Genomic DNA, 23,545 nt, shown 5'->3' with positions numbered 1-23,545 from the left:
TGGCCCAGCACGCCCTCCCCACGCACGGCCACTTCTGCGGGACACGGCTCGCTCAGCTCCCCCGCACCACCTGGCCCAGGCGCGTGCCCTCCCCACGCACGGCCACTTCTGCAGGACACAGCTCACTCAGCTCCCCCGCACCGCCTGGCCCAGCACGCCCTCCCCACGCACGGCCACTTCTGCAGGACACAGCTCACTCAGCTCCCCCGCACCACCTGGCCCAGCACGCCCTCCCCACGCACGGCCACTTCTGCAGGACACAGCTCACTCAGCTCCCCCGCACCGCCTGGCCCAGCACGCCCTCCCCACGCACGGCCACTTCTGCGGGACACGGCTCACTCAGCTCCCCCGCACCGCCTGGCCCAGGCACGCGCGCTCCCCACCATCCCTCTGCCTGCCCCGATGGGATCACCCCGGCGAGACGGCTACAGCCCCCGGCCTGCGTCCATCTGCCCCAGGAATCCTCACACACACAGCAGCTGGGGGACCACGTCACCCCTACTTACTGCCCTCCGATGCCTCCCGCCACCCTCCACGGCAGCCCCGAGCTTCCGGTCCCCATCCTGGGGCCCTGCACAGCCCCTGCCTGCTCCCTGGGCCACGTCTCCTGCTCTCGCTCATCCTCGGCCCTGTAATCTCTCTCCCCACATCCCAAGCATGCGCTGCCTCAGGACCCTTGCACTCTCTTCTGTCTGCAGGACTTCTGCTCCAGCTCTGCCTGCAGCTGGAGGCCTCTCACCCCTCAGGTCTCCGCTCCAGTGTCACCTCTTCCAGGAGGCCTTCCCTGACCACCTTGTCTAAAACCCCCCTCCCCACCTTACCAGGCCCAGATAAACAGGTGCAGTTGAATGCATGCACACCAACTCAAGGGCCTGGGTCAGGAGGGTAACAGGAGCAGTGATGGACTCTCTCCTGTATCGACCCCGTGCTCGGCCCGGCGGCGCCCCTCTCCCCTCCTGTCCACCCGCTCCAGCCACGGGGGCCTGCTGTGTGCTCTGCTCCCTTGTGCTGCCCAGGGAGGGGGCCCCGACTCATCGCCTACAGCTCAGGCCACCCTGTGGGGCAGCCGCTGTCCCAGGCCACACCGCGGGGAGCAGGCGCCGGGCAGCCGGGTTCCCTGCTCGCCCAGCGCCCCTTGCGGCCAGCGCTTTGGCACCGGGAGCTCGGCGCAGGCCGGCTGAGCCTCGCTGTCTGTCTGTCCTGCTCTGCACAGTGGCTCCCTTGCACCCACTGCCCCTCCCCCCTGCCTGCAAAAGCGACCACAGGACGACAAGGCCAGGGACCTCTGCCGTGGCTGCTGGCCTCCTGGGCAGGACGGGCGCCGCAGGCCAGCGGGCGAAGGCCACACCACGGGGGCCCTGGGCAGGGCTTGGAGGGGCCGCGCCGAGCCTCACCTGCCCCAGCTGCTCGCACGCCGTCTGGTACTCGGCCCGCTGGCACAGGTCCTGCACGCGCTGGTACCTGGGCAGGAAGTTCTGCTCCTGGGCGTCCACCTTGTCGCTGTCCCGCTTGTGCAGCAGCTTGCTGTGGGGCAGGAGCAGGAGCAGGGGCTGGCCTGGGAGCCCCGGGGCCGTGCACCTGCCACGGGCACCCGGCGCCGGTTCATCCTCGCCGTGGCGGTGGCGGGGTGCAGGGCAGCAGGTGCAGCCGGACCACAGCTCTGGCTCTCAAGCGACTTGAGAGACTGCAGTTCTAGAGGGCCCTCCCCCATGGCACGCGGCGGCTGTAAGTTAGAAACCAGCCTGGACAAACCACGTGGCCTCCAGACACGGACTCCGCCCCCCGCACAGGGATGGCACGTGGGCTTCCCTCCTGGCTGGGGCTTATCCTTGCTGACACCCGGAAATGGGGGCACCACGGGCCCGGCACTCACCCCCTCTCCACCAGGAAGGAGTCCCGCCAGACCCTCATCTTCTTCTTCAAGTGGAACCTGGGGAAAAGCCCATGGGCAGCTTCTTAGCCCCGTGGGGGCCTGCACGCCGCCCACCCCCTTCCTTGCGGAGGCACTGGACTCCCACGCAGCTCCAAGCGGCTGTGCCCGTGGTCTCTGCGCCTGCAGCAAGGACACGGGGTCCCCGCGAGTCCACACCACGTGTGTGGCTGTCTGGACTTCCGGTCAATGGCCCTGCCCTCCGGGTGCCCTCTCCCCTTGACCCCTGCCCCGTGTCCTTCACGCAGGGCCATGCCATCGCTGCCACCCCCGGCCTTGCAGCGGGAGGGGACTGGCAGGGTGAGAGAGATGCTGCTTCCGTCCTGAACCCAGGGCTCCTGGGGTACGGGCTCCCAAGCTGGCGCCCCCCCCAACCCATGGGCCTCATGGTGGGGGCGGGAGAGGCTGCCCCCTCCCGCAGGTGCACAGAATCTGCCCTCGGGGAGGCCACACAGGGAGGGCTTGGCCGCAGGAGACGCAGGCCAGGGGCCACACAGCACCTTGAAGCCAGAACCTGGGAGCAGTTACAGCGCTGGCCACCAGATGCTGCTGTGGCCATACCAGTGGCTGTGTCCCCATCTTCCCTGTCCCGGCCTGACTCAGCCACCTGCCCACCTGTTTTTGTCACCGTCCCTGTTCCCATGGCACCCCCTGGCTTGAAAGCCACACCCACGCCTGCTGTGAGACAGCCGCAGGTTTCTCACCCTCTCTGGGACTCCCAGTTCCAAATGCTTAGAACGGGCACCCTAGGGTGTGTCTGGCACAGCTTGGGACGCCGCGTGGCGTTGCAGATCCCCTGGGCTCGAGTCCCAGGTCTGCTCCCGACGCCAGCTTCCTGCTCACGCGCACCCCGGGAGGCAGCAGGGGACGGCCCAAGTACTTGGGTCCCTGCCAACCACACGGGGGACCCAGATGGAGTTCCCGGCTCCTGGCTTTGGAAGGGAACCCAGTACATGGGAGTGTGTGCTCTTTTACTTGAAAGGCTAAGTGAGAGAGAGAGACACACACACACACACGCACACACACACACGCACACACATAGAGAGAGAGGTGTTTCATCTGCTGGCTCCCCCCCAGATGGCAGCAATGGCCAGGGATGGGCCAGGCTGAAGCCAGGAGTCCGGAACTCAAAACGGGTCTCCCACACAGGTGGCAGGGGCTCCAGTCCATGGGCATCCTCCACTGCTTTGCAAGGCGCATTAGCAGGGATTGGAGGTGGGACTGGATCCGGGCTCTCGTGGGCTGCAGGCGCTGCAGGCAGCAGCTCACTGGGCTGTGCCACCACCGGCCCCTGTGCCTTCAAATCACTGAAATTAAATAAAAACCGGGGATGCTAAGAACGCCCACCTCACTGGGAACCAGCGAGAACCAAAATGCGCCGCCCCTCGAGCAGGAACTGCTGCCAGCGTAGGACTGTGCCCTACGCTTGAAGGACACACTGGGGCCGGCCGCCACGTTTCCTGCTGTTGCTGCTGCTATTATTTCAAGTTTTGCAAACTTGAGCTCCGAGAGGCCCCTCGACCGCACACGGGAAGGCGGGACCTGGAGAGCGGCACCCATCGTTTTCATGGTGGGGCGGTGCTGGGGGTGAGGGGTGCAAGAGCCCCCGGGCCCAGGCAGCGGGACCCTGAGCTCCCACGGGTGGGGGCCCTACTGCCCCTCACCGGTTCCCTGGCCGCTCCGTGTCCAGCAGTTTGAGGATGGACTTCCCGTCCATGTCCGCGGGGATGTCCAGCCCTGCGATGTCCAAGATGGTGGGGGCCAGGTCGATGTTGAGGACGATGTGGGGGTTCCTGGGGAGGCAGAACAGTGGAGACTCAGCTCCCTGCGCGGTGGTGGCGGGGGCGGAGCCCTGCCTGGGAGAGGAGAGACGGCTCCGGGAGACACCTGCCGTCACCTCCACCTTCGGCAGCTCCGCTTGCTCGGTGCCCGCGTTCAGCAGAGCCCCAGCCTGCTGCTGGCATGCCCTCCCCGTCTCCACGCCGACCACAGGCCGCCCCCAACCCTGACCCACAGACACAGACCCTCCCTGGACCTCTGAGGCCATCGCTGGCCACCTTGCTGTTCCTTCCCAGGCAGGGCCCAGTCCAGCCTCAGCCCTCCATCCCTGCTGGTCTGTGTCTGGAACATTCTCCCCATGTCCCTCATCCACTAGGCCCATGACAGGCTCCAAGTGGCCCCTGGGAGCACCCTCCCCGCCCCGCCACCGAGACCACACTTTCGTGAGCGTGGGCCAGGGCTGGCCTTGTAGCAAACAAGAAGACGAGGGTGGCGTGGGCCGCCGCCTCTGTGCCACACCGCCCTCGTCGCTATCCCCTCCTGCTGGCTTTGCAGAAGCCACCATGACCCCACCCCAGCAGGGACAGGCCGGCCGCGTGCGTGCGTCAAGTTCCTGTCTGCACTTGACCTGCCCTTGCCCAGCCGAGGCGCAAGGGGAGATCGCAGCCTGAGCAGCTGCGCCCCACACAGAGCCACCTGCTTCCTGAGTGGCCACTCGTCCCCTGGCACGGACACGCCCTCCAGGCTCATCCCGACGCCTCCCAGCCTGCCCTGTGTCTGGCCGGCTGTCGACACGGTCCACACGGCAGGAAGCCGCCGCTGCATGCCCAGCAGGTGCAGCTGGGAACACACAGTAGGGCCTTGGTAAATATCAGGGAAGAGCTGTCACCGCCTGCCACGCTCCTGCCTCCTGTTTCCACCTGCTGCTCTCCCAGCGTGGGGGCAGCGGCTCCGCGGCTGCGCCTAGCACAGGGTCATGGGCCCCACGCTTGAAGGACACACTTGGCCCTGCAGCACGAGGGGCTGGGCCTGGGTCGCGGGGTTTCAGTCACCTGTGACCCAGCCGGTGCCCGAGAATGTCCGGGGGCCGAGTGTGCCAGAGGCCAGGGGCAGGTGCTGCACCCGAGGGGACTCTGAGGCCACGTCGCCCAGGGTGAGGGAGCTGGGGACCCCCGAGGGAGGGGCGCGGCTGAGCTGACTGCAGCCTGCGGGGAAGGAGGCCACGCCCCTGCCCTGCTCCCCCCGGGCTCCCGGCCAGCACCACGCCTGGCCCTGCGGCACCAGCCTCTAACCCCGGAGGAACTGCCCCGTCCCACTCAGATCTCAGCCTGGTCACACGGGGGTTTTGATCACCCTGGCCACTGTGAGGGGTTCGGGGCTTCTGCTCAAACCACTGCCTGTTTTCCAGGCTGGATGGCTGGAAGTCGGAGCTGCGACCCAGCCTGGGAAGGAAGCAGGACTGAGAGATGGGGACCAAGAATTTCCTGATGGCGTCGTGTGACTGCTGGATCCAGCCACGCCTGAAGCCACAGCTAGGGTCGGCCTTTTCAGTTACTTGAGCAACTTCCATCTATCTGGGTGGAGGGTCACTTCTGCCTGTGACCCATGGAGTCCTGGCTGACAGATGCCCTGTGTCTGTAATGCCCCTGACATTAGCGCCCTCTTTCTCTCCTCCACGTTGGGGGTGGGCTTGGGTCCTAGGCACCAGTTTGCTGCCAGCAGGTGTCCTGTCCAAGGTTAGCTCAAGGGCAATGGCGGCTGAAGGCTGCGGCCCACATGGTCCCCGAGCAAGGACGGGCAGGGAGCCAGCTCAGCTGATGTCAGCTGATAACCCTGGCCCAGGCCCAGGTCTGAGTTCCGCCCTGACAATCGGCAGACCCCGCGACTGCCAAGCCCAGAACGGAAATCCAAGTGCCCTTTGTACCCCTGGGCGAGACGCGCACACACCCCAGCTGCCCGGGCTTGGCCGGCTGCCCACACGCGTGCAGGTGTGCAGCCACTGCCGGCCCAGGCTGCCCCGCGGAGCGCTACTGCACACGCCGGAGTCCACCCCAGGGAACGCCGGCTCCTACACGGGCCCCGGGGCCCAGCGCCGGAATCGCCTCTGCCCGGGCTGCGGCTCAGGCTGCAGATGCCGAGTGGGGCCCCCGCACTTACAGAGAGCCGGCCTCCACGTTGGGGCCCCGCACGTAGAACGGGACCCTGATGTCAAACTCGTAGGGCATGGACTTGCCCTTCACCAGGCCGAACTGGCCGATGTGGTAGCCGTGGTCAGCGGTGTAGACGAGGTAGGTGTTGTCCAGCTCGCCCGTCTCCACAAGCATGTTGTAGATCTGTGACACAGGCAGCGGGTGAGGGTGCGGGGGGCCTCCTGGCACAGACCCGGGCCTGCGACCCCTCCCCCCGCTGCAGGCCTCCCCCCAGGCCACTTCCGGTCCCCTCCCACATGGCTCTTCGCAGCAGTCCTTGCCAGCGTCACCAGCGCTGGCTTCTGGTGTGCAGCTTGTCTGCCCCCGAGAGGGGAGGGAAGTCCCTCGGGGTGGGATTTTGCTCCCTGCCCGTGGCCCCTGGGCGGTGGCACCCAACGCGTGCTGTCCAACGAAGGCGAAGCTCAACTGTGGCAGACTTTTATTGTCTCACTTTGAGAGCGAGCGAGAGACAGAAACGAGACAGAGAGACAGAGAGGTGGGTCTCCCATCCGTCAGTTCGCTCCCCAAATGCCCACAGGAATCAGGGCTGGGCCAGGCTGGGTCTCCCACAAAGGTGGCAGGGACTCACGCACTAGAGCCAAGCCCTGCTGCTCCCGGGGTGCCCACGAGCGAGCTGGCATCAGGAGCAGGGAGGGGCGCTGTACATGGGACGTGGGTGCCCAGCCACTGGGGCGTGTGACCCAGGGCACAGCCTCGACCCGGGGGACGTCGGTCCCTGCGCTGCCCAGGGTTTGCGAGCCAGCACTGCGCCGTCCCTGTGGCTGCCGTGAGCACGCGACACGCAGCTGGTGTGTGGGAGAGCTGACGTTTTGATTTTGTTGAATTTAATCATCGCCATGGATAACACAGCGGGATCTGCATCCAGGCGATGGAATACTATTCTGCCATAAAAAGGAATGAACGTTACCACCGGCCCCGCCCTGCGAGAGCCGTGGGGACGTCAGGCTGGGTGACAGCAGCGTCACACGGGCCTCACGGCGTGCGATTCGTTTGTGTGAAACGCCCAGGCCCTCTGGGGACGGGTGATCTGGGGGGCGACGGTTTTTTCTGGGGTAATGGGAAATGCCTGTGGTTATGGCTGGTGAGGGCTGCACCTGCCTGCGAGTGGAAACCGCTCAGTCGCACACTTTAACGGGTGAATCGTAGGGTGTGCAAATTAGGCCTCAATAAAGCTGTTAAAAAACCGTCGGTGGGGGCAGGCACCTGGGCAAGCAGTTAAGACGCTGCTCGGGCCGCCCCGTCCCACGCGGGAGCTCCTCACGCCAGCTTCCTGCGTAGCCCGGGACACGGCGGGCGGCGGCTCGGGCACTTGGGTCCCTGCCACCACGTGGGAGACCCGGATGGAGTCCGGGTTCCCGGCTGCAGCCCCGTCTCAGCCCTGGCGGTTGTGGGTTTGCGGAGTGAACCGGCAGATGGGAACCTACTGCCTATCAAGTAAAAATTTGAGAAAATGCACGTGACAAAGCCCAAAATGGGGCCGCACGTCGCTATGATATTGGGTGGCATAGACCTGGAATTAGAGCTCCGAGCGGGCCGGGGTTTTGCTTGGATTGCTCTCAAGTCTAGACATGGCCCGGCGGGCGCTGCCTCCGCGTCTGTTCACCCCCAGCTGATGACGATCAGGAAAGCCCCCCGGGGGGGGCAGGGAACGTGGGGTCCTGGGGGGCAGGGAGCGTGGAGTCCCTGGGGGCAGGGAGCGTGGGGCCCGGGGGCAGGGAGCGTGGAGTCCCCGGGGGCAGGGAGCGTGGGGCCCAGGGGGCAGGGAGTGTGGGGCCCGGGAGCAGGAGGCGCCTACCGTCTCCATGGAGTCGTCCACAGACATGAGGGTCTGCAGGCGCTTGCGCTGTAGCACGTTGGTGAACTGCATGTGGATCGGCTTCATGGGCCCTGTGTAGCGCATGATCCAGTGCTTGTCTGGGTTGGGGGCGTAGTTGTAGCTTGGCGTGCTGGGGAGACACACACGGGAGGGTCAGGGTGCGGGTGCGGGTGCGGGCAGGGGCCAGAGGCCAGAGCCAGGGCCCGCCTTCAGAGAGCAGCTGTCCACAGCGAGGGGTACACGAGAGGCCTGGGGCACGGATGACCTGACCCCGGGCCCTTTGACCCCTCTCTAGGACTCACTCAGATTCTCCTCCGAAGGGGAGAGGCTCAAGTTCAGAGTCGCCCACCGCCCTGGCACTGGGCAACCGCCACGGGGTTACGGTGGGCTACGGAGCGTGCTTTGGCAGCAGACTTTGGTTAAACGTGAACTTCACCTGCACATCAAGCAGCTCACGTGTGTGGGCAGAACCCCGAGGGCAGCCCCCAGTGCGTGCTCGCGCCATCATCGCGACCACTCTCCCAGTCACAGCTTAATCGCCCGCTCCCTGAAGCGGACACAGGGGTTCGAGAAGTCCAGGGACCCGCCCAGGCTCTCGGTGAACGAGGGACGGAGCCTTGGGTTCGGTGACTGCCGTCAGGCCTGGGTCAGAGGGCTCCATTCTCCCCTTGACTCCGCCACAGTCCTGCCAGCCCTGGGCCCGGGGCGGGGCGGTAACTTCCCAGGGGCAGAGTGGCGATCTGACGCCGCTGTGGCGACCTCATCACAGACACCTCCCGACACGCACTCGGGACCCGCCCGGTGTGCACATCACAGGTTCCCCGGCAGAACCTTGGACTGAGACACACCTGCCGCGGGATGACGCAGCAGAAACACAGGTGTACCCAGGTCACGGCCTTGAACTTTCCAGATGATGCCGGTAATGATCGCTAAACCAAGAGCACCCTCTGCCACGCTGCCTGTGCGCGGCCCGGCTCTGAGCGACACGGCAGAAGCCCCTGCTGAAGACCCCACCCAGTGGGGGGGTCTCAGGAGCCTGGGCCCCGTGCCCCTCAGGCCTCCCTCCCTCCCATTCTTCCTTCCTTCCAGGCCGCACAGAAAATAAAGGTTGAGCTTGCACTGGCTGTGGACAAAGCTTTTCAAAATGAGTCTTATAGGGGTGGGGCGGGGTGGACAGGAGGGCACAGGGCGGACAGGAGAGCGCGGGGTGGACAGGCCTTGTTGGCGAGGGCTAAGTTCTTCCTGCTGTCCCCCACGGCAGGATGGCAGTGAAACCGAACCCCCGTGACGTGAAGCAGGACCCAGCCTCCTGCCTGTCCCCCTCAGCCCAGGGCGTCCTTGCCCGGCCTTTAGCTAGGGGAATTCCCTGGTTCCGGGGGGCGATCCAGCTGGCCCTCCAAGGGGTCGTTTGCTTCTCTGATAGATACAAACCCTGATGGCCAGTGCTGTCCTGGGGTGCTTGGTGTCGGGGAATCCCAGGGCCGGGCATGCGGTCCCCAGACCACCTGGAGCCCCCAGGGTCACCACTAATTCCCGACAGAGCCGACCCATCACAGGAAGCACCCCTGCCCACCCGGGGACACGGACGTGAGCTGATCCCGCGCCTCTCAGTCCCAACCTCTGCTCCTAAGAACCCTCGCCCCTCGCTCTCGGGCGGCCTGGGAGGAGGGTGGGACTGCCTGGCTCCCTGCTCCACGCTTTGCAGTCAACACCACCTCCCCGTGCGTGCGCAGCAGGCGAGCGGACCCGGGGTGGGGGTTCCGTAGTGACGCCTCTGCTGAGGCTGGGGCGCTCGGCAACAGGAGCAGCCTCTCAGATCTCCCCCAAGGTTCCTGTGCCGCTCCGGGCAGACGCGGTCGCCGTGCAAGGCGGGAGCTGAGCCACGGCCTCCAGACTCGGCAGTGCCCTGCCGCCTCCCGCTGCTAATTCTTCCCGGGCCCCCGCTGCCGCTGCCTTCAGCTGCCTTCGATTTTCAGGATCACCGCCCTCCCCCACACCGGCTTTGCCAAGCCCACCTCCCCCTGGTGAGGTGGGGGTTGCACAGCGCAGCACACGGTGTGGGCCAAGTGCTCCTGCAGGCCCAGGGGCCCGGGGTCCAGGGTGCAATGTTTAGCGAGGACCCCTGAACCTCTGAGGAGGAGGCTGGCACCTGCTCCGGAGCCAGCGAGTGTGGTCTGCAGCCTTTCCCGGACAGGCTCCTGGAGCGGGATTCTGAGGCCAAAGGACGCTGGGTCCAGCGGGACAGAGGCCGTCCCCTCCCCCAGGACCAGAGAGGCCCCTGAGCCTCCAGGCAGATGCCACAGCGAGAACGCAGCTCCAGGGCCGAGGGGCCGAGTGCGTGAGTACGTGAGCACGTGAGTGCACCCGTGAGTGCCCGTGAGTGCGTCTGCGTGTGCTTGCGTGTGTTCACGTGTGCTCACATGAGCGTGTCTGGGTGCCCGTGTGCAGAGGGGAAGGTGATGGGGCCCTGGGGTCAGGAGTGGAGTGGCCGCGGGTGGTCCCAGCCGCCTGTCAGAGTGCACAGGTCTTCCCCCATGTGGGGCGCAGGGCGGGCTTGCGGGGGTGAGGACGCGCACCCCCAGGCTCCTCTTCCCCGCCTCGCGCTCAGCCTGAAGCAGCCCAGCTGCGGTGAGCGTCCGGGCCACGCGCTCGGCACAGCGGGGACAGCGCTTTCCACGCCCTGCGAAGCCACAGCTGGACTCAACTCCCGCCCATCCTCCACTTCCGCAATTTTCCTTTCAAAGGGAAGATAAGGCCCCTGGTGGAAGCCCTGGCCAGCCCCGGGGCTGCTGGGCGCAGGAGAGGGGTGGGGGAGCGAGCAGGTGCTGCCCCACCCGCACCACCCTGGGGCGGGCACCTGGGGGAGGGGCTGGCCTGGGGGGCCAGCGGGGAGCCTTGCCCTGCAGCCCCGCGCCTGGACCATGGTTCATCATCTTCTGTCACAGCCTCAGCCCCACAGACCAGGGAGCAGGAGGTTAACGCGCGGCCTCCGCCTCCCCCGACCCTGCCAGGAGGTAATTACAGCCGCGGTGAGCAGGGCACTGCATCCTGACGGTGATGAATATTAAACGCCCTGAATATTCAGGCAGACTCCACACTGCCCTGTCCTTGTCGCCCAGGAATGTCACAGAAGGGCTGTGCTGCGTCCCTGCTAAGCCGGAGGTGGCTGGAGGCCCAGGAAAGCGAGAGAACTTTCCAGAAGGATGTGCCAGTGGGAGGTGAGGGAGGACCGGAGGGGCAGGCAAGGCAGGCAGATGAATACGGGGCTGCACTTGAACCCTGACTCTTCCACGGGGCAGTGGTGGGGAGGGGGGTCTCGGGTGAGTCCACTCACCTCTCAACGCCTCAGTTCTCTCGTCTATAAAATGGTAATTCCCCGGGGGACAGGCAGCCCCAACATGGCCCCCGCGGCCACCACTTCTCTCGCCCCAGGGCGTCCCTCCCACGTGAGCCCAATCTCCCTTCCGAGACTAGGCTACTAGACTGTGCTGTCCGTCTTGGTCCCTCTTTCTCTCTGCTGGTTCTGCAGGAAGCCGCTACCCCATCGTCTTGAGGACACTCAAGCAGCCCCAGGGAGAGGCCCGGGGGCAGGTGGCACTGCCGAGCCCCAGGGGACACCCTGATTGCAGCCTTGGGCTCCCGACTCGGGGTTCCACAAGGCACTCTTTGGGCCCCGGGTAGTGGATACTCCAAGGGGTCGCTGTGAGTCCCCTGGTGCAAAGCGAGGGCTGAGAAGTGCGGCGACCGGCTGGCAGCAGGCAAAGCACGCTCTCCGTCCCCAAGTGCGTGAAATCCACAGGCTCACGGAGGAAACCGTCCCGACCCCCCTCACAGCACCCGCGGCAGGAGGACGTGGGCCCCAAGTGCCAGCCTGGCACCTGCAGCGGGCAGAGCCATGTGAGCCGAAGCCACGGCTGGGGCCCGGCCAGACCCTCCCGCCCCGGGGGCCCAGGCTTACATGTGCTGGGACGCGTTGGGGAAGAAGCGGGAGTACTGCGGGGCTGAGTCCTCGGGGCCGTGCGGGGCCGCGTGGCTGATGACCATGAGCACGGGCCGGTGCGGGTACATCTTCTTGGATGTGCGGAAGAAGCTCACACTGTCGTTGGTGATGAGGTCCGTGAGGTAGTCCTGGGGGTGCAGGGAGAGAGGGTGGTGGGTGAGCGGCCGGCTTTCCTCCCAAGCACCCGCTACCTGCTGGGCGCTGTGGAGCAGTAAGGGCCACGGGACGGCACAGGGTGCTGGGCTCCATGGAGGAAAAGAAAGGGAGGGCGGGCAGGAGCAGCAACTTGACAGAGGCTACAGGGAGGGCTCATGCCAGGGCTGTCCTGTGTTCTCTGTGTCCGCCCACGACCGTGGGAAACAGGTATCGTGAGACTCCCTGTTGTCTAGAACAGACAATGGAGGAGCAGAGAGGTTAAGTGAATCGCCCTCCGTCACACAGCTCGGATCTCCTGAATGTGAGGTTTTCCCAAGGCTCTGGGCAGGGCAGGGCATCCCTGCATCCCTGCACCCCTGCAGGGGGCGGGAGCAGCCAAACTGAGACAGTCACGAGGTGTGCCAGACGAGCCACTACGAGAGGAGCCAGGAGCAACTGGGGCTGGGCCGGGCGGTCAGGGAGGGCTTCTCTGAGGAGGTGAGCTGAGACCTGATTGAGGAGAATGGCCTGGGCAAGGAAAGGTGGGCACCTCTGGGTCTCACCCTCGGGGGCCTGCGGGAATCTCCCGGGGGCTTCGCTGACGTCTGCGCCCAGGCTGAGGCTGCGACGTGGGCAGCGTGTGATGCTGCCCAGGGCTGAGAGTCACCGAAGAAGCGGCCGAGTTCCAGGGGCGGGCATTCGGCTGAGGGCTCAGCGCATCCGTCCCACGTCCCTTACGGGGCACCTGGCTTCGACACCTGTGTCTGCCTCCGGCCCCCAGCGTCCTGCTAATGCAGACCCGGGGAGGCAGCAGGTGACGGCCCGAGGAATTGGGTTGTTGCCATCCATGCAGGAGACCTCGACGAGTTCCCCGCTCCTGCCCGCGGCCCAGTCCACTTCCGCCCTGTGAGGGCACTGTGGAGGAATCTGAATGGCGACCCTGTCCGGGGTGCACACTCGCTCGCTGGTGCTCTCTGTGCCCCCCCCCCCCCCATTATTAGAGAAAGAGTTCTAGAGAGGAGAAAGAGCGGGTAGAAGGGCTCAGGAAGGCGTGAGCTCGCCGCGTGTGCTGGGACAGCGGGCAGGTGGCAACTGGCGCCTTGGAGGGAGGGACGACGCCAGCAGGTGAGACGCGGAGGTGACAGCAAAGTGTGCAGTGCGTCTCCCGAAGAGTGAGCGGCTTCCTTTTTGTTAAGAGATCATTAAAAAAGTTATTTGAAAGTCAAGAGTTACAGAATGAGAGAGAGAGAGAGAGAGAGAGAGAGAGAGAGAGAGAGAGAGAGACAAATCTTCCATCCACTCATTCACTCCCCAGATGGCTGCAATGGCCAGGTGAGAGCTAGGAGCCAGGAGCTTCATCTGGGTCTCCCACGTGGGTGCAGGGGCCCAGCACTTGGGCCATTCTCTGCCGCTTTCCCAGGCGCGTTAGCAGGCAGCTGGACTGGAAGCGGAGCAGCCAGGACACGAACCATATGGGATGCTGGAGTCGCAGGCAGCAGCTTTACCTGCCAGGCCACAGCACTGGACCCCAGCAGGGGCTGACTCACACACTGGGTGAGAAGAGTTAGAAGAGTTAGAGCAAAAGTAAGTGCCCAGAAACCAGGGGCTTTTTAAAAAAATTTTAATTTTAATTTTTTATTTTTTTTACAGGCAGAGTGGACAGTGAGAGAGAGAGTGAGAGAGAAAGGTCTTCCTTTTGCCGTTGGTTCACCCTCCAACAGCCACCGTGGCCAGTGTGCTGCGGTCGGCGCATCGCGCTGATCCGATGGCAGGAGCCAGGTGCTTCTCCTGGTCTCCCATGGGGTGCAGGGCCCAAGCACCTGGGCCATCCTCCACTGCACTCCCGGGCCACAGCAGAGGGCTGGCCTGGAAGAGGGGCAACCGGGACAGACTCTGGCGCCCTGACCGGGACTAGAACCTGGTGTGCCGGCGCCGCTAGGTGGAGGATTAGCCTAGTGAGCCGCGGCGCTGGCCAAACCAGGAGCTTTAAAAGCTCAGCTAAGATGCTGAGATCTGCCTGAACTCTCCCTAACAGTGAATCTTCAGCTGCTGATCTGGCTTGAAGGCAAAACGTTCGTGAGATTCATCCTCTGATTTCTAGAGAGCGATTCACCCACAGCTGCTGCTTTCAGAAAGATAATTGGATAAAAATAAAGGTGGAGAAAGGGCTGGAGCTTCCACCTGAAGGGTGCCCACCTACACGTGCTATGCTGCGTTCACGTCTACACACATGCCCTCAAGGACACCCAGCCACTGTGTCTGAGGCACAGGAGGGTGACTGCAACATCGTTTACAAAGCAAAGCATAGGCAGTGGCCAGCAGAGGCAATTAACTACCTTGCTTTCATTAAACAGTGTATCTGGGGACTGGCATCCTGGTGCCGGATAAGGACCACGTGGGTGCCAATTCGAGTCCCGGCTGCTCCACTCTGATCCAGCTTCCTAACACTGCTGCCCGGGCCCCTGTCACCCACGGGGAGACCAAATGAAGCTCCTGGCTTCAGCCTGCCCCAGCCCCGGCCACTGTGGCCATTTGGGGAGTGAACCAGTGTTAGGAGATCCATTCACTCTCTCTCGCTCACTCTCTCTTTTCCTCCCTCCCTCCCTCTCTGTAACTTTGCCTTTCAAATAACTGAGACTTTAATCTGTGGTTACTGATGTGGGAAGTTGTCCCAAGAGAAACTGTTATGAGAAAGAACAAGAGTCAACCCAGAGAGATTCTAATTTTTTTAAAGAGTTATTTACTTGAGGCCGGCGCTGCGGCTCTCTAGGCTAATCCTCCACCTTGGGCACCAGCACCCCAGGTTCTAGTCCCGGTTGGGGCGCCGGATTTTGTCCCGGTTGCTCCTCTTCCAGTCCAGCTCTCTGCTGTGGCCTGGGAGTGCAGTGGAGGATGGCCCAAGTGCTTGGGCCCTGCACCTGCATGGGAGACCAGGAGGAGCATCTGGCTGCTGGCTTCGGATCGGTACAGTACGCTGGCCCGTAGCGGCCATTTTGGGGGGGTGGAGGGACAATGGAAGGAAGACCTTTCTCTGTCTCTCTCTAACTCTGCCTGTCCAAAAAAAAAAAAAAAAAAAAAAAAAAAAAAAAAAAAAAAAAAAAAAAGTTATTTACTTGAAAGGCAGAGTTAGAGAGAGAGAATCGATTGATCTTCCATTCTCTGGTTCACTCCCCTGGTGGCCACAATGACCACTATCAGGAAAGCACATACAATGGGATCATACGGCAGTGAGAAAGAACTTGATGGGCTGGCACTGTGGGACAGCAGATGAAGCTGTGGCCTGTGATGCCAGCTTCCCATATAGGAACGCTGGTTCAAGTCCCGGCTGCTCCACTTCCAATCCAGCTCCCTGCTAAGGGGCCTGGGAAAGCAGTGGGAGACGGCCCAAGTGCTTGGGGCCCTGCACCCATGTGGGAGACCTGGATGGAGTTCCAAGCTCCTGGCTTCGGTCTGAAACAGCCCGAGCTGTTATGGCCATTTAGAGAGTAAAACCAGAGGATGGAAGCCTCCCAACCCCTCTGTCTCTCCCTCTAACTTTGCCTTTCAAATCAATCAATCAATTTGTTTTTTAAGAATAAACCACGGTTACATGGATCAGTCTTACAACAGACACATGCGTAACGTGGCTAAATCTTGTTCCATCCCGTGAGGATACGCATGATATACTACCTTTTATACAAAGTCTAAGAACACACAGTAGGAAGGCATTTCAAAAAGTCTGTGGGAAATACAAATAAGAGATAAGTTTATTTTGGTGCAAAGCATTCTGAAATCACTGATTCATAGTATGTATTTTTGATGAGTTTTTGAAGACCCCAGGATGGGTGGATTTCAAAATGTTTTGCGCCAAGATAAACTTACCTTTTAATTCCACATTCCCTGAGCTCCGGGGAGCCGCCCGCAGCACCCACGCAGGAGGTGGGTTACGTGGTCCCTGGTAGGTAACTCAGGGGCTCCTACCCCGGTGTCCTGATTCCTGTTTAGCAGAGTGGTTGGTGTGTGTGTGTGTGTGTGTGTGTGTGTGTACACAGTGCGGGGGCTGCACCTGCCTCTCCAGGCTGGCACGGGGGTCTACAGTGCTAACAGATAGGAAGCACTGGCCACAGCGCCCGCACACGCCAGCTCTGTAAGGTGAGGTTCATAGCTGTGAGGGTCCCGGCAGCTCAGCAGCTTCTGCCTAAGGGCCACTCACCCACCCTCTCTACCTCTGCAAGGATATCCGACACCCACACCTGTCTGAGCCCTCCTCCATGCATGGGATTGGATGGGAGGGCACGACTGGCAGCCAGGTCTGGCCAGTGAGAACCAGCCAACCCTGCTGGTCCAAGCCCAGGTCTGGGGTCAAGATGGCAGGGGCAGTGTTCCCTGGCCTGGAGGCAGACAGCTAGGACGAGGCCATTAACTGGACTGCGAGGTGCAGTAGGGGCTGCCGCCAGCCCTCTACTGATTGACTGACTTCCGGTTTGAGTGGCTGGGGGAAGGGTGCAGAGACCCAGATCCTGCAGAGAGAACGGACCCGGGTCCAGATCTAGCAGGGAAAGCCGTATTCAGATCTGGACGAGCTGTTTGGGGTGAGCCACGAGGGAGGATTTAGCAATTCTCAGTTGTGAACAGGAAAGTGAAATGGGCGGGCGGCCGGGCAGGGTGCCTGGGAGACCCCGGAGATAGGCTGGCTGCCCTGCAGAGTCACCCTGGCCTCCTCCCGCTCCCCGGGGCCAAGGTGCGGCCGGCACACCCAGTGCCCGGAAGCCAGACCACCCCATGCACCTGTGCCGGCGGGAGGTGGTGCCAGGGCTTGGGGACATGGCCCCTTTCCCCGCCCCCTCTCCCCGCCCCCTCTCCCCACATCCCCTCATCTGCACTGACGTGGGGCGATACTTGTGAGGGACCTGCGAGCTGTCCTGTTCTCCGCGAACGGTCACTTAGAACAGGACTTCTCCGGGAGGAAGGGCAGCAGGTGCAGACGGGGCTTGCCTGAGCTCTGGGGCGGGGCCGGGGCAGACCTGGCTCCTCCCTCGGGGGCTGCCCAAGAGCTCAGCTAGCACTCGCTCAACAAGCATTGCGGATACTCACTCCGGGCTCCCTGTGGAGACGAGAGCGGAGCAGGGGACCCGGGCAGGGGCCAGGGCTCCGCTCACTGAAGCCCTATGGGCACCCAGGGCTCGGAGAGAGAGCAGAGAGAGCGTGGCTGCTGGCTAGGGGGTGAGAGAGAGGGAGAGGGGCTGCTGACCAGGGGGAGGGAGAGAGGGAGAGAGGGAGGGAGAGAGAGAGAGAGAGAGTGTGTGTGAGAGCGTGGCTGCTGGCCAGGGGGTGAGAGAAACAGTTTGGCTGCTGACCAGGGTAGGGGAGAGGGAGAGGGAGAGGGAGAGAGAGAGAGGGTGTGGGGGGGAGAGAGACAGAGAGAGAGAGAAAGAGAGAAAGAAACACGCCGCTGACCAGGGGGAGAGAGAGAGCGCGTGGCTGCTGACCAGGGGGTGAGAGAGAGAGACAGTGATGAGAGGGAGAGAGGGAGAGGGGCTGCTGATCAGGGGGAGGGGGAGAGAGAGAGGGAGAGGGAGGGAGAGAGAGAGAGAGAGAGAGAGTGGCCGCTGACCAGGGCTGGGGGAGAGAGCGTGGCCGCTGACCAGGGGGAGAGAACGTGGCCGCTGAGGCGCCTGCCGGGGCCCGGTTCCCACGGAGCTCCCGGGAGGTGAGCACGCTGTGCCCGTGGAAGCCAGGGTTTCTGCCTGGTTTGAACTTGGCTGAGCTGTCTCCCCGAATCGCACGGGCCTCTCCGGCCTCACAGTCTCCTGGCCTCGTGATCACAGATATTTCCTGCTGGGGAGCACTTACGTCTGGGCCGGACCCCACCGGCTTCACTCCCCCAAGGCCTGGTGCGGGGCGGGGAGGTGGTCTCTGCCCCAGGCAGCCCCCGGCCCAGCCCTCGTGGTGCCCTCTCTGGGAGTCGCCCTCCCCTGGGCCCTGGGCGTCTCCAGGAAGAGGCTGCGAAGCTTCCTGCCGCCAGGTTTACAGAGATTCACATTCCTTCAGGAAGCGCCACGCCTCGGGCAGGGGGCTCCGGGGTCGGGCAAGACTGGGTTCAGGTCCCAGCTCCACGGCCCGCCCCTGGGGCTGGGGCTAACCCCGCGTGGACTCAGACCCTTGCAGCTAGCAAAGAGCCTGTCACTCCCTCCTCGGGGGTGCCAAGCGCTTGCCCGAGAGGGTAAAGCACCTGGCAAGAGCCCAGCCGCCCCCAGGCCCGTACCCAATGTAGGTTCTCACTGTCACTCTCTACATTGGTTCCAGAGACTTCCACAGCAACTTTGAAAAGCAGACATTCTACCCATTTCACAGATGGGGCAGCTGAGGTCACACACTACTAAGCAGAGACCAGAGACTTGGGATGGGATCCTCAGAGGGCCTTGTAGAGGAGCCAGGGAAGGAACATGGCTTCCTCCCGCCCCATGCCTCCCACGGAGGCTGGCAGTGGGCTCCGCAGGCATCGTCCCGCCCAGAGTATAGGAACCCGGCCTGCCTTGGCTCCCCGCTCTCCCTGCCTCGGCTCCGGCTCTCGCTCCCCACTGGTGCCTTCAGGATTGGAACCCTGGACCCCAGCCAGCTCTGACTGCAAAGCCCCTCCTCTCTGTTGCAGCGGGCCTCTGTCCCTAGGCCCCGGTCACTGGGGGCCCAGGAATGCCTGTGCTTCTGTCCCGGGGGGCTCCTGCCACTCACGGGGGCGGTGTGAGTGTGGCAGGGAACGGGCAGGATGGCAGACCCTCTACATCCCGTCCCCGGCCGCGGGAGGACGCGGGGAGAACTCGAGGATCGGCTGCTCTGGGCCAAGGCCCGGGCGTGGGCAGGAATTTTAAAAAGGAAGGAACGGGTGTTTCAGGAGATTTAGGGAACCTGCCTGCCCTGGGGCTGAGAGGAGGGGGCAGCGAGGTCAGGCCGGGCCGTCGGCAGTCGCCCGGAGTCTGGGTGGCTTCCCTGGGGAAGTGGGGGAGACCTGGGGGTGGGGCGAGTCACTGTGGTCCCCGCCCCCAGCCTGCACTGAGCAGACGCGCACACAGCGCACACAGGAAGTAACCGTCAGCCAGGACTCCACCGACGCTCGGTCCTGACGTCAGGCGGGACCCCCACCCAGCCTCTGGTGAGGGTGGGCAGGCTGTCTTTCCGGCTGCTGCGCATGTAGTCAGCCTTTTCCCAGCGGAAGCTCCCCACTTTTATTTGGGGCTCCATTCTCGGCCCACACTCCTGGGCAGGGCTCCTGCTGCCCACTCTGGCTCACCAAGGCCGTCTACCCAGGGCTCAGAAACACTGCAGCTCCCTGGCCACCCTGAGCGGCTCAAGGACAGTCACGTGACCGATTCCGAGCCAAGCAGAGGCAACAAGACTTGGTGGGTGGGAGACTTGCCTACAGCCAGGCAGGAAGCTGGGTGGGTATCACCTGGGGGTCCCTGTGAAGGGGGCAGGATGGAAGGGAACAGAGTGGAGAGAAGCCGCCTCTACGGAGCTCCTGTTGAGCCTCTGGATGCAGCCATGCCTGATACCGTCCCTGCTGGATGGTCTGTTAAATAGCCTCACCTACTTCCTCTTCAGTTACAGGTGAAATTCTGTTTACCAATAAGAGAGCCAAGTGCGATTGTAAACTGATAAGAACAGATTCTACGCTTGATCCCAGCCCAAAGGCCGAGAAGCGGCCAAGTGTGATTTTAAAAAGCCAACAAAACCAAGCGTAGGTGAGGAACTTGGAGCCACGCACCCTCCTGACTTTCTGGCCGGGAGCGCAGGTGGGCACGGCGCCTCCACAGCTGCCCGGGGTCTCCGACCACAGGGTGCGGAGTCGGCACCCGCTGGGGGCTGGCAGCGTCTTTGTAGTGGACACAATGAGGGGTCAAGCCAAGCACCCACCAGCTGAACGGCTAAAGCCCCTCTCGTGTATCTACACACCGCCCGGCACACGGAGATAACGGGCATGCATGCCGCTGCCTCGCACAGAGGTCACGCGGGGCGCAACAGCCAGACACGAGAGCAAACATGGCGCAGGATTCCACTCCTGTGGCACTCTCGAGGGGACAACAGCAGGCCTGGGGGCGGGAGTCTGAGCAGAGCTGACCCCTGGGGGTGGCGGCAATGACCGGGAAGGGTCCGAGGCAGCCACCTGGGGGCACGGAGCGTCCTATACCTCGTTTGGGGCAGTGGTTAGACCAACGCGCAGGGGTGTGGACATTCACCTCGCTGTCCACTTGGCGCACCTCACCTTATGTCAGTTCCACCCGTGAAGACGGAGGCAGACCCTCAGCAGCACCCACTGAGCACACACCCCGTCCCCAGCAACCCGGCCGTCAGGGGCGTGGCGGACAGAAACGAGTGCCCGTGTCTGCCTAAGTGCGCATGCGACTCTTGCTAGCAGCTCTGGCTGCAGCAGTTCCAGGCTGGAAAGCCCTAAACGCAGGATCCCAGCAGAAGGGAGGAAGGAGCCGGCAGGGGCACCCAGTGGAGCGTGGCACAAACGCGCGGGGTTGGCGGGGCAGGTGGACGCACGCGGCTCTCGGCAGCTGCAGCCCCACGCGCGCAGTGGGTCTGCCCAGCGCCCGCCTGCAGTGGGGGCTCAGGGCAAAGAGCTGCACCGGTGCCTGTCGGGGCGGTGGCCACGCTGCTCTCAGCCTGGCGGGGCGGTGGCGGCGTGCAAATGTGTGAAAAGCCACCGCCCACACGCGTGTGCATTTTCTCAAGAACACGCTGATTCAGTAAAACGTCAGTCCAGCGAACTCCTGGAAACAGACGCCACTCCCCAGGAGAAGAAAACAGCCGGACGCTGAGGGCACGGGAGTGGCTCAAGGGCACGCGTCGCGGTCACGGTCACGTCGCGGTCACGGCTGGAACCCCGAGCCGGAGGGCGCAGCTCACCTTGGCGTAGTCGAAGCCGTGCCGCTCCTTGACGCCGTTGCGGCAGAGCGTGTAGTTGTAGAAGCGGGAGTTCTTCAGCAGGCTGACCCACTCCTTCCAGCCGGGCGGCACGTACGAGCCGTTGTACTCGTTCAGGTACTTCCCGAAGAAAGCTGCGGGCAGGAGGGAGGCGTGTGAGATGGCAGGAGCCCCGGCCCCGCTCACTAGGCCGAGGCAGTGAGCTTCCACCTGCCGGCCTGCTCCCCGAGCGCCCTCGCCGGCCGGGCAGGGGACCCGCAGGCTCGGAGGTGGAGCTGGCACCCTGACTGGGCAAAACGCGCCCCCTGAAGACACCATCCTGGGGCCCACGTCCCCTTCTCCAGCGTCGTCACATGCACACGGTGTCATATCGAGGCTGGCAGGGAAAACCTATGATGTCCAAATACGATCATCAAACTATGCGAGGGCTCTGTGATGGAGTGACGCGTCCTTTGGAACACGAATACGGTGAAGGCGAGACCCTGCAGAGCGCCCACGGCAAGGCTGCGGCTCGTGAAACTACTCGGTTTTGCGATACCCAAACATTGGCGGTTCCCACGGCCCACAGCCTGGACTGGCGGGCGGCTTAGCTCACGACGGAAGCCGAAGGAAAGCGTCGGTTGTCAGTGAGTGAAAAACCTCAGGTTCAAGTACGTGCACTCCCTGGACTCAGTCTACCACACGGCCACCGACGTGACTCATGTTTAGAGCAACCGGCAACACCCAGCGTCAGTGCGGCTGCAGGTGGCTGGGACCCCTCGCACCCTGCTGGTAGGGGGTCAGCCAGTCCCACCCCCGCGGAGGCCTCCTCGGCTGGGTCATAACCTCTGGCTCAGGGCTCCGACCTTGGGCACCTGCCCGAGAGAAAAGCACTCGCGTACAGGACGTGCTCAGAGAGGCACAGCCGCAACAGCAAACAAGCAGAAGCCAACCTCGCGTCCGGCAGCAAAACCATGGCGACCCCCGGCTCCCCGCTCCTTGTCCCCGGGAGCATCCCACAGAGCGGGGCCCAGCCGGCCTCCCCAGGAGAGGGCAGCCAGGAAGGACCCAGGGTCAGCGGATCACAGGGTCCTTGGAGCAAACGGTCACAGACAAGACAGCGACAGGCGAGTGTGGCTCGGTGCAGCAAAACGTTTGCAAGAACAGAGCAGCGGCTGGACGAGATCCGCGGCTGTAACCAGGGCTTTGGACGGACACGCGGGGCCCGCACAGCCCAACTCTGCCCTTGCATCTCCTCTGGAGAGCGAGCCGCCCTCAAGGAATACGAGGTTAAGAGTGAGCCAGTGAGCAAGTTCCCATCTGTTGGCTCAAGCCCCAAATGCTCACGACAGTCAGGCTGGGCTGGGCCAGGCCAGCACTGGGAGCTCGGATCTCGTCCAGGTCTCCCACGGAGAGGCAGGGGCCCAGCCACCGGAGCCGCCACCGCTGCCTGCCGGGGTCCGTGCGAGTCAGGAGCCCGCGCCGGGAATTGAACCCCGGTACTCTGATGAGGGATGCAGGCGTCTCCGCTGTCTCAACCAAACCAGCAAGCCGAGTTCTAAGGAGGCAGGGCGGGGAGGGGAGGGCCTGCGCCCCCAGGGAGCCCACCTAACTCCGAGCTTGCTCAGGAAGTGGCCGCCTGCAGAGCCCGCCCTCGCCTGACACATCCAGCTGCAACAGCCAGAGCTACACCCAAAGCCAGGCGCCAGGAGCCCCCTCTGGGTCTCCCACGTGGGTGCAGGGGCCCAAGCGCTCGGGCCATCTTCTACTGCTTTCCCAGGCCACAGCAGGGAGCTGGAAGGGAAGCGGAGCAGCTGGGACTCGAACCGGTGCCCCTGTGGGATGCTGGCACTGCAGGCAGTGGCCTTACCGGCTGTGCCACAGCGCCGGCCCCTTGTGAGCCTTTTCATCAGTGACAGCCTGGAACCACGGCCTGCACGGATGCCGGCCACAGCACACGGCCCGGGCCTGGGCCAGCACGTGCTGTGATGTTGGCACAGAGACAAAGCCGTCTTGGGACGTGGTCCTCAGACCGCGCCCCCTCACTGGGTGACCCGTGATGGCATCTTGGGCACTTATGGCACAGCAGGCAGGAGCTGCGCTAGGTGCCACAGGGCTGGCCCCTCGTGGGGTGGGCATCCTGGCAGCGGACTGTGACGAAGGAAGATGATGTAGCGGTGACAGCGGGGATCAGGACAGCCAAGAGCACCACAGGGCCCCGCGGAGCTGCGTGCTCGGGGGTGGGAAGACAAGAAGAAAGTCGGCTGGGGAAAGGGGGGACGGGTGGTGCAAAGGTCCTGGGGCAGGAACGAGCTTATGGGCCCGAGGAAGACAGTAGGGAGGGAGGAGGTGACACCACGGAGAGGAGGCGACACTGCAGGGGGAAGTGACACCGCAGGGGGGGAGGTGACACTGTGGGGGAGTGACATCATGGGGAGGAGGTGACACCGCGGAGAGGAGGCAACACCGCGGGGGGAGGTGACACCGTGGGGGGTGACATCATGGGGGGGAGGTGACACCGTGGGGAGGAGGTGACATTGTGGGGAGGAGGTGACATTGTGGGGAGGAGGTGACATTGTGGGGAAGAGGTGATATTACAGGGGGGAGGTGACATTGCAGGGGGTGAGGCGACACTGCGGGGGGGAGGTGACACTGTGGGGAGGGAGGTGACACTGCAGGGGGGAGGTGACACTGTGGGGGTGAGGCGACACTGCGGGGGTGAGGCGGCACTGCGGGGGGGAGGTGACACTGTGGGGAGGGAGGTGACACTGCGGGGGTGAGGCGACACT

General features: G+C 63.7%; 1 protein-coding gene across 7 annotated transcripts in view; it reads right to left on the bottom strand.

The window, feature by feature from the left end:
* Positions 1 to 23,545, bottom strand: part of SULF2 (sulfatase 2) — an 89,508-nt gene that overhangs the window by 10,620 nt on the left and 55,343 nt on the right. For all 7 annotated transcript variants that reach the window (XM_051844953.3, XM_051844952.3, XM_070051727.2 and 4 more), the window contains 7 exons: positions 20,760 to 20,911; positions 11,694 to 11,863; positions 7,715 to 7,865; positions 5,867 to 6,042; positions 3,595 to 3,723; positions 1,874 to 1,930; positions 1,395 to 1,524 (listed from right to left, as the gene is read on the bottom strand). In XM_051844953.3, the coding sequence (XP_051700913.3) occupies positions 1,395 to 1,524; positions 1,874 to 1,930; positions 3,595 to 3,723; positions 5,867 to 6,042; positions 7,715 to 7,865; positions 11,694 to 11,863; positions 20,760 to 20,911 (965 nt within the window). The remainder of the gene's footprint in view (positions 1 to 1,394; positions 1,525 to 1,873; positions 1,931 to 3,594; positions 3,724 to 5,866; positions 6,043 to 7,714; positions 7,866 to 11,693; positions 11,864 to 20,759; positions 20,912 to 23,545) is intronic.

Source organism: Oryctolagus cuniculus, chromosome 11 (assembly GCF_051225735.1).
Source record: "Oryctolagus cuniculus isolate XC-2025 breed Fujian yellow rabbit chromosome 11, ASM5122573v1, whole genome shotgun sequence".
Classification (NCBI taxonomy): domain Eukaryota; kingdom Metazoa; phylum Chordata; class Mammalia; order Lagomorpha; family Leporidae; genus Oryctolagus; species Oryctolagus cuniculus.
Note: the sequence above shows the minus strand (reverse complement) of the source record. Positions and strands in the feature narration are given on the sequence as shown.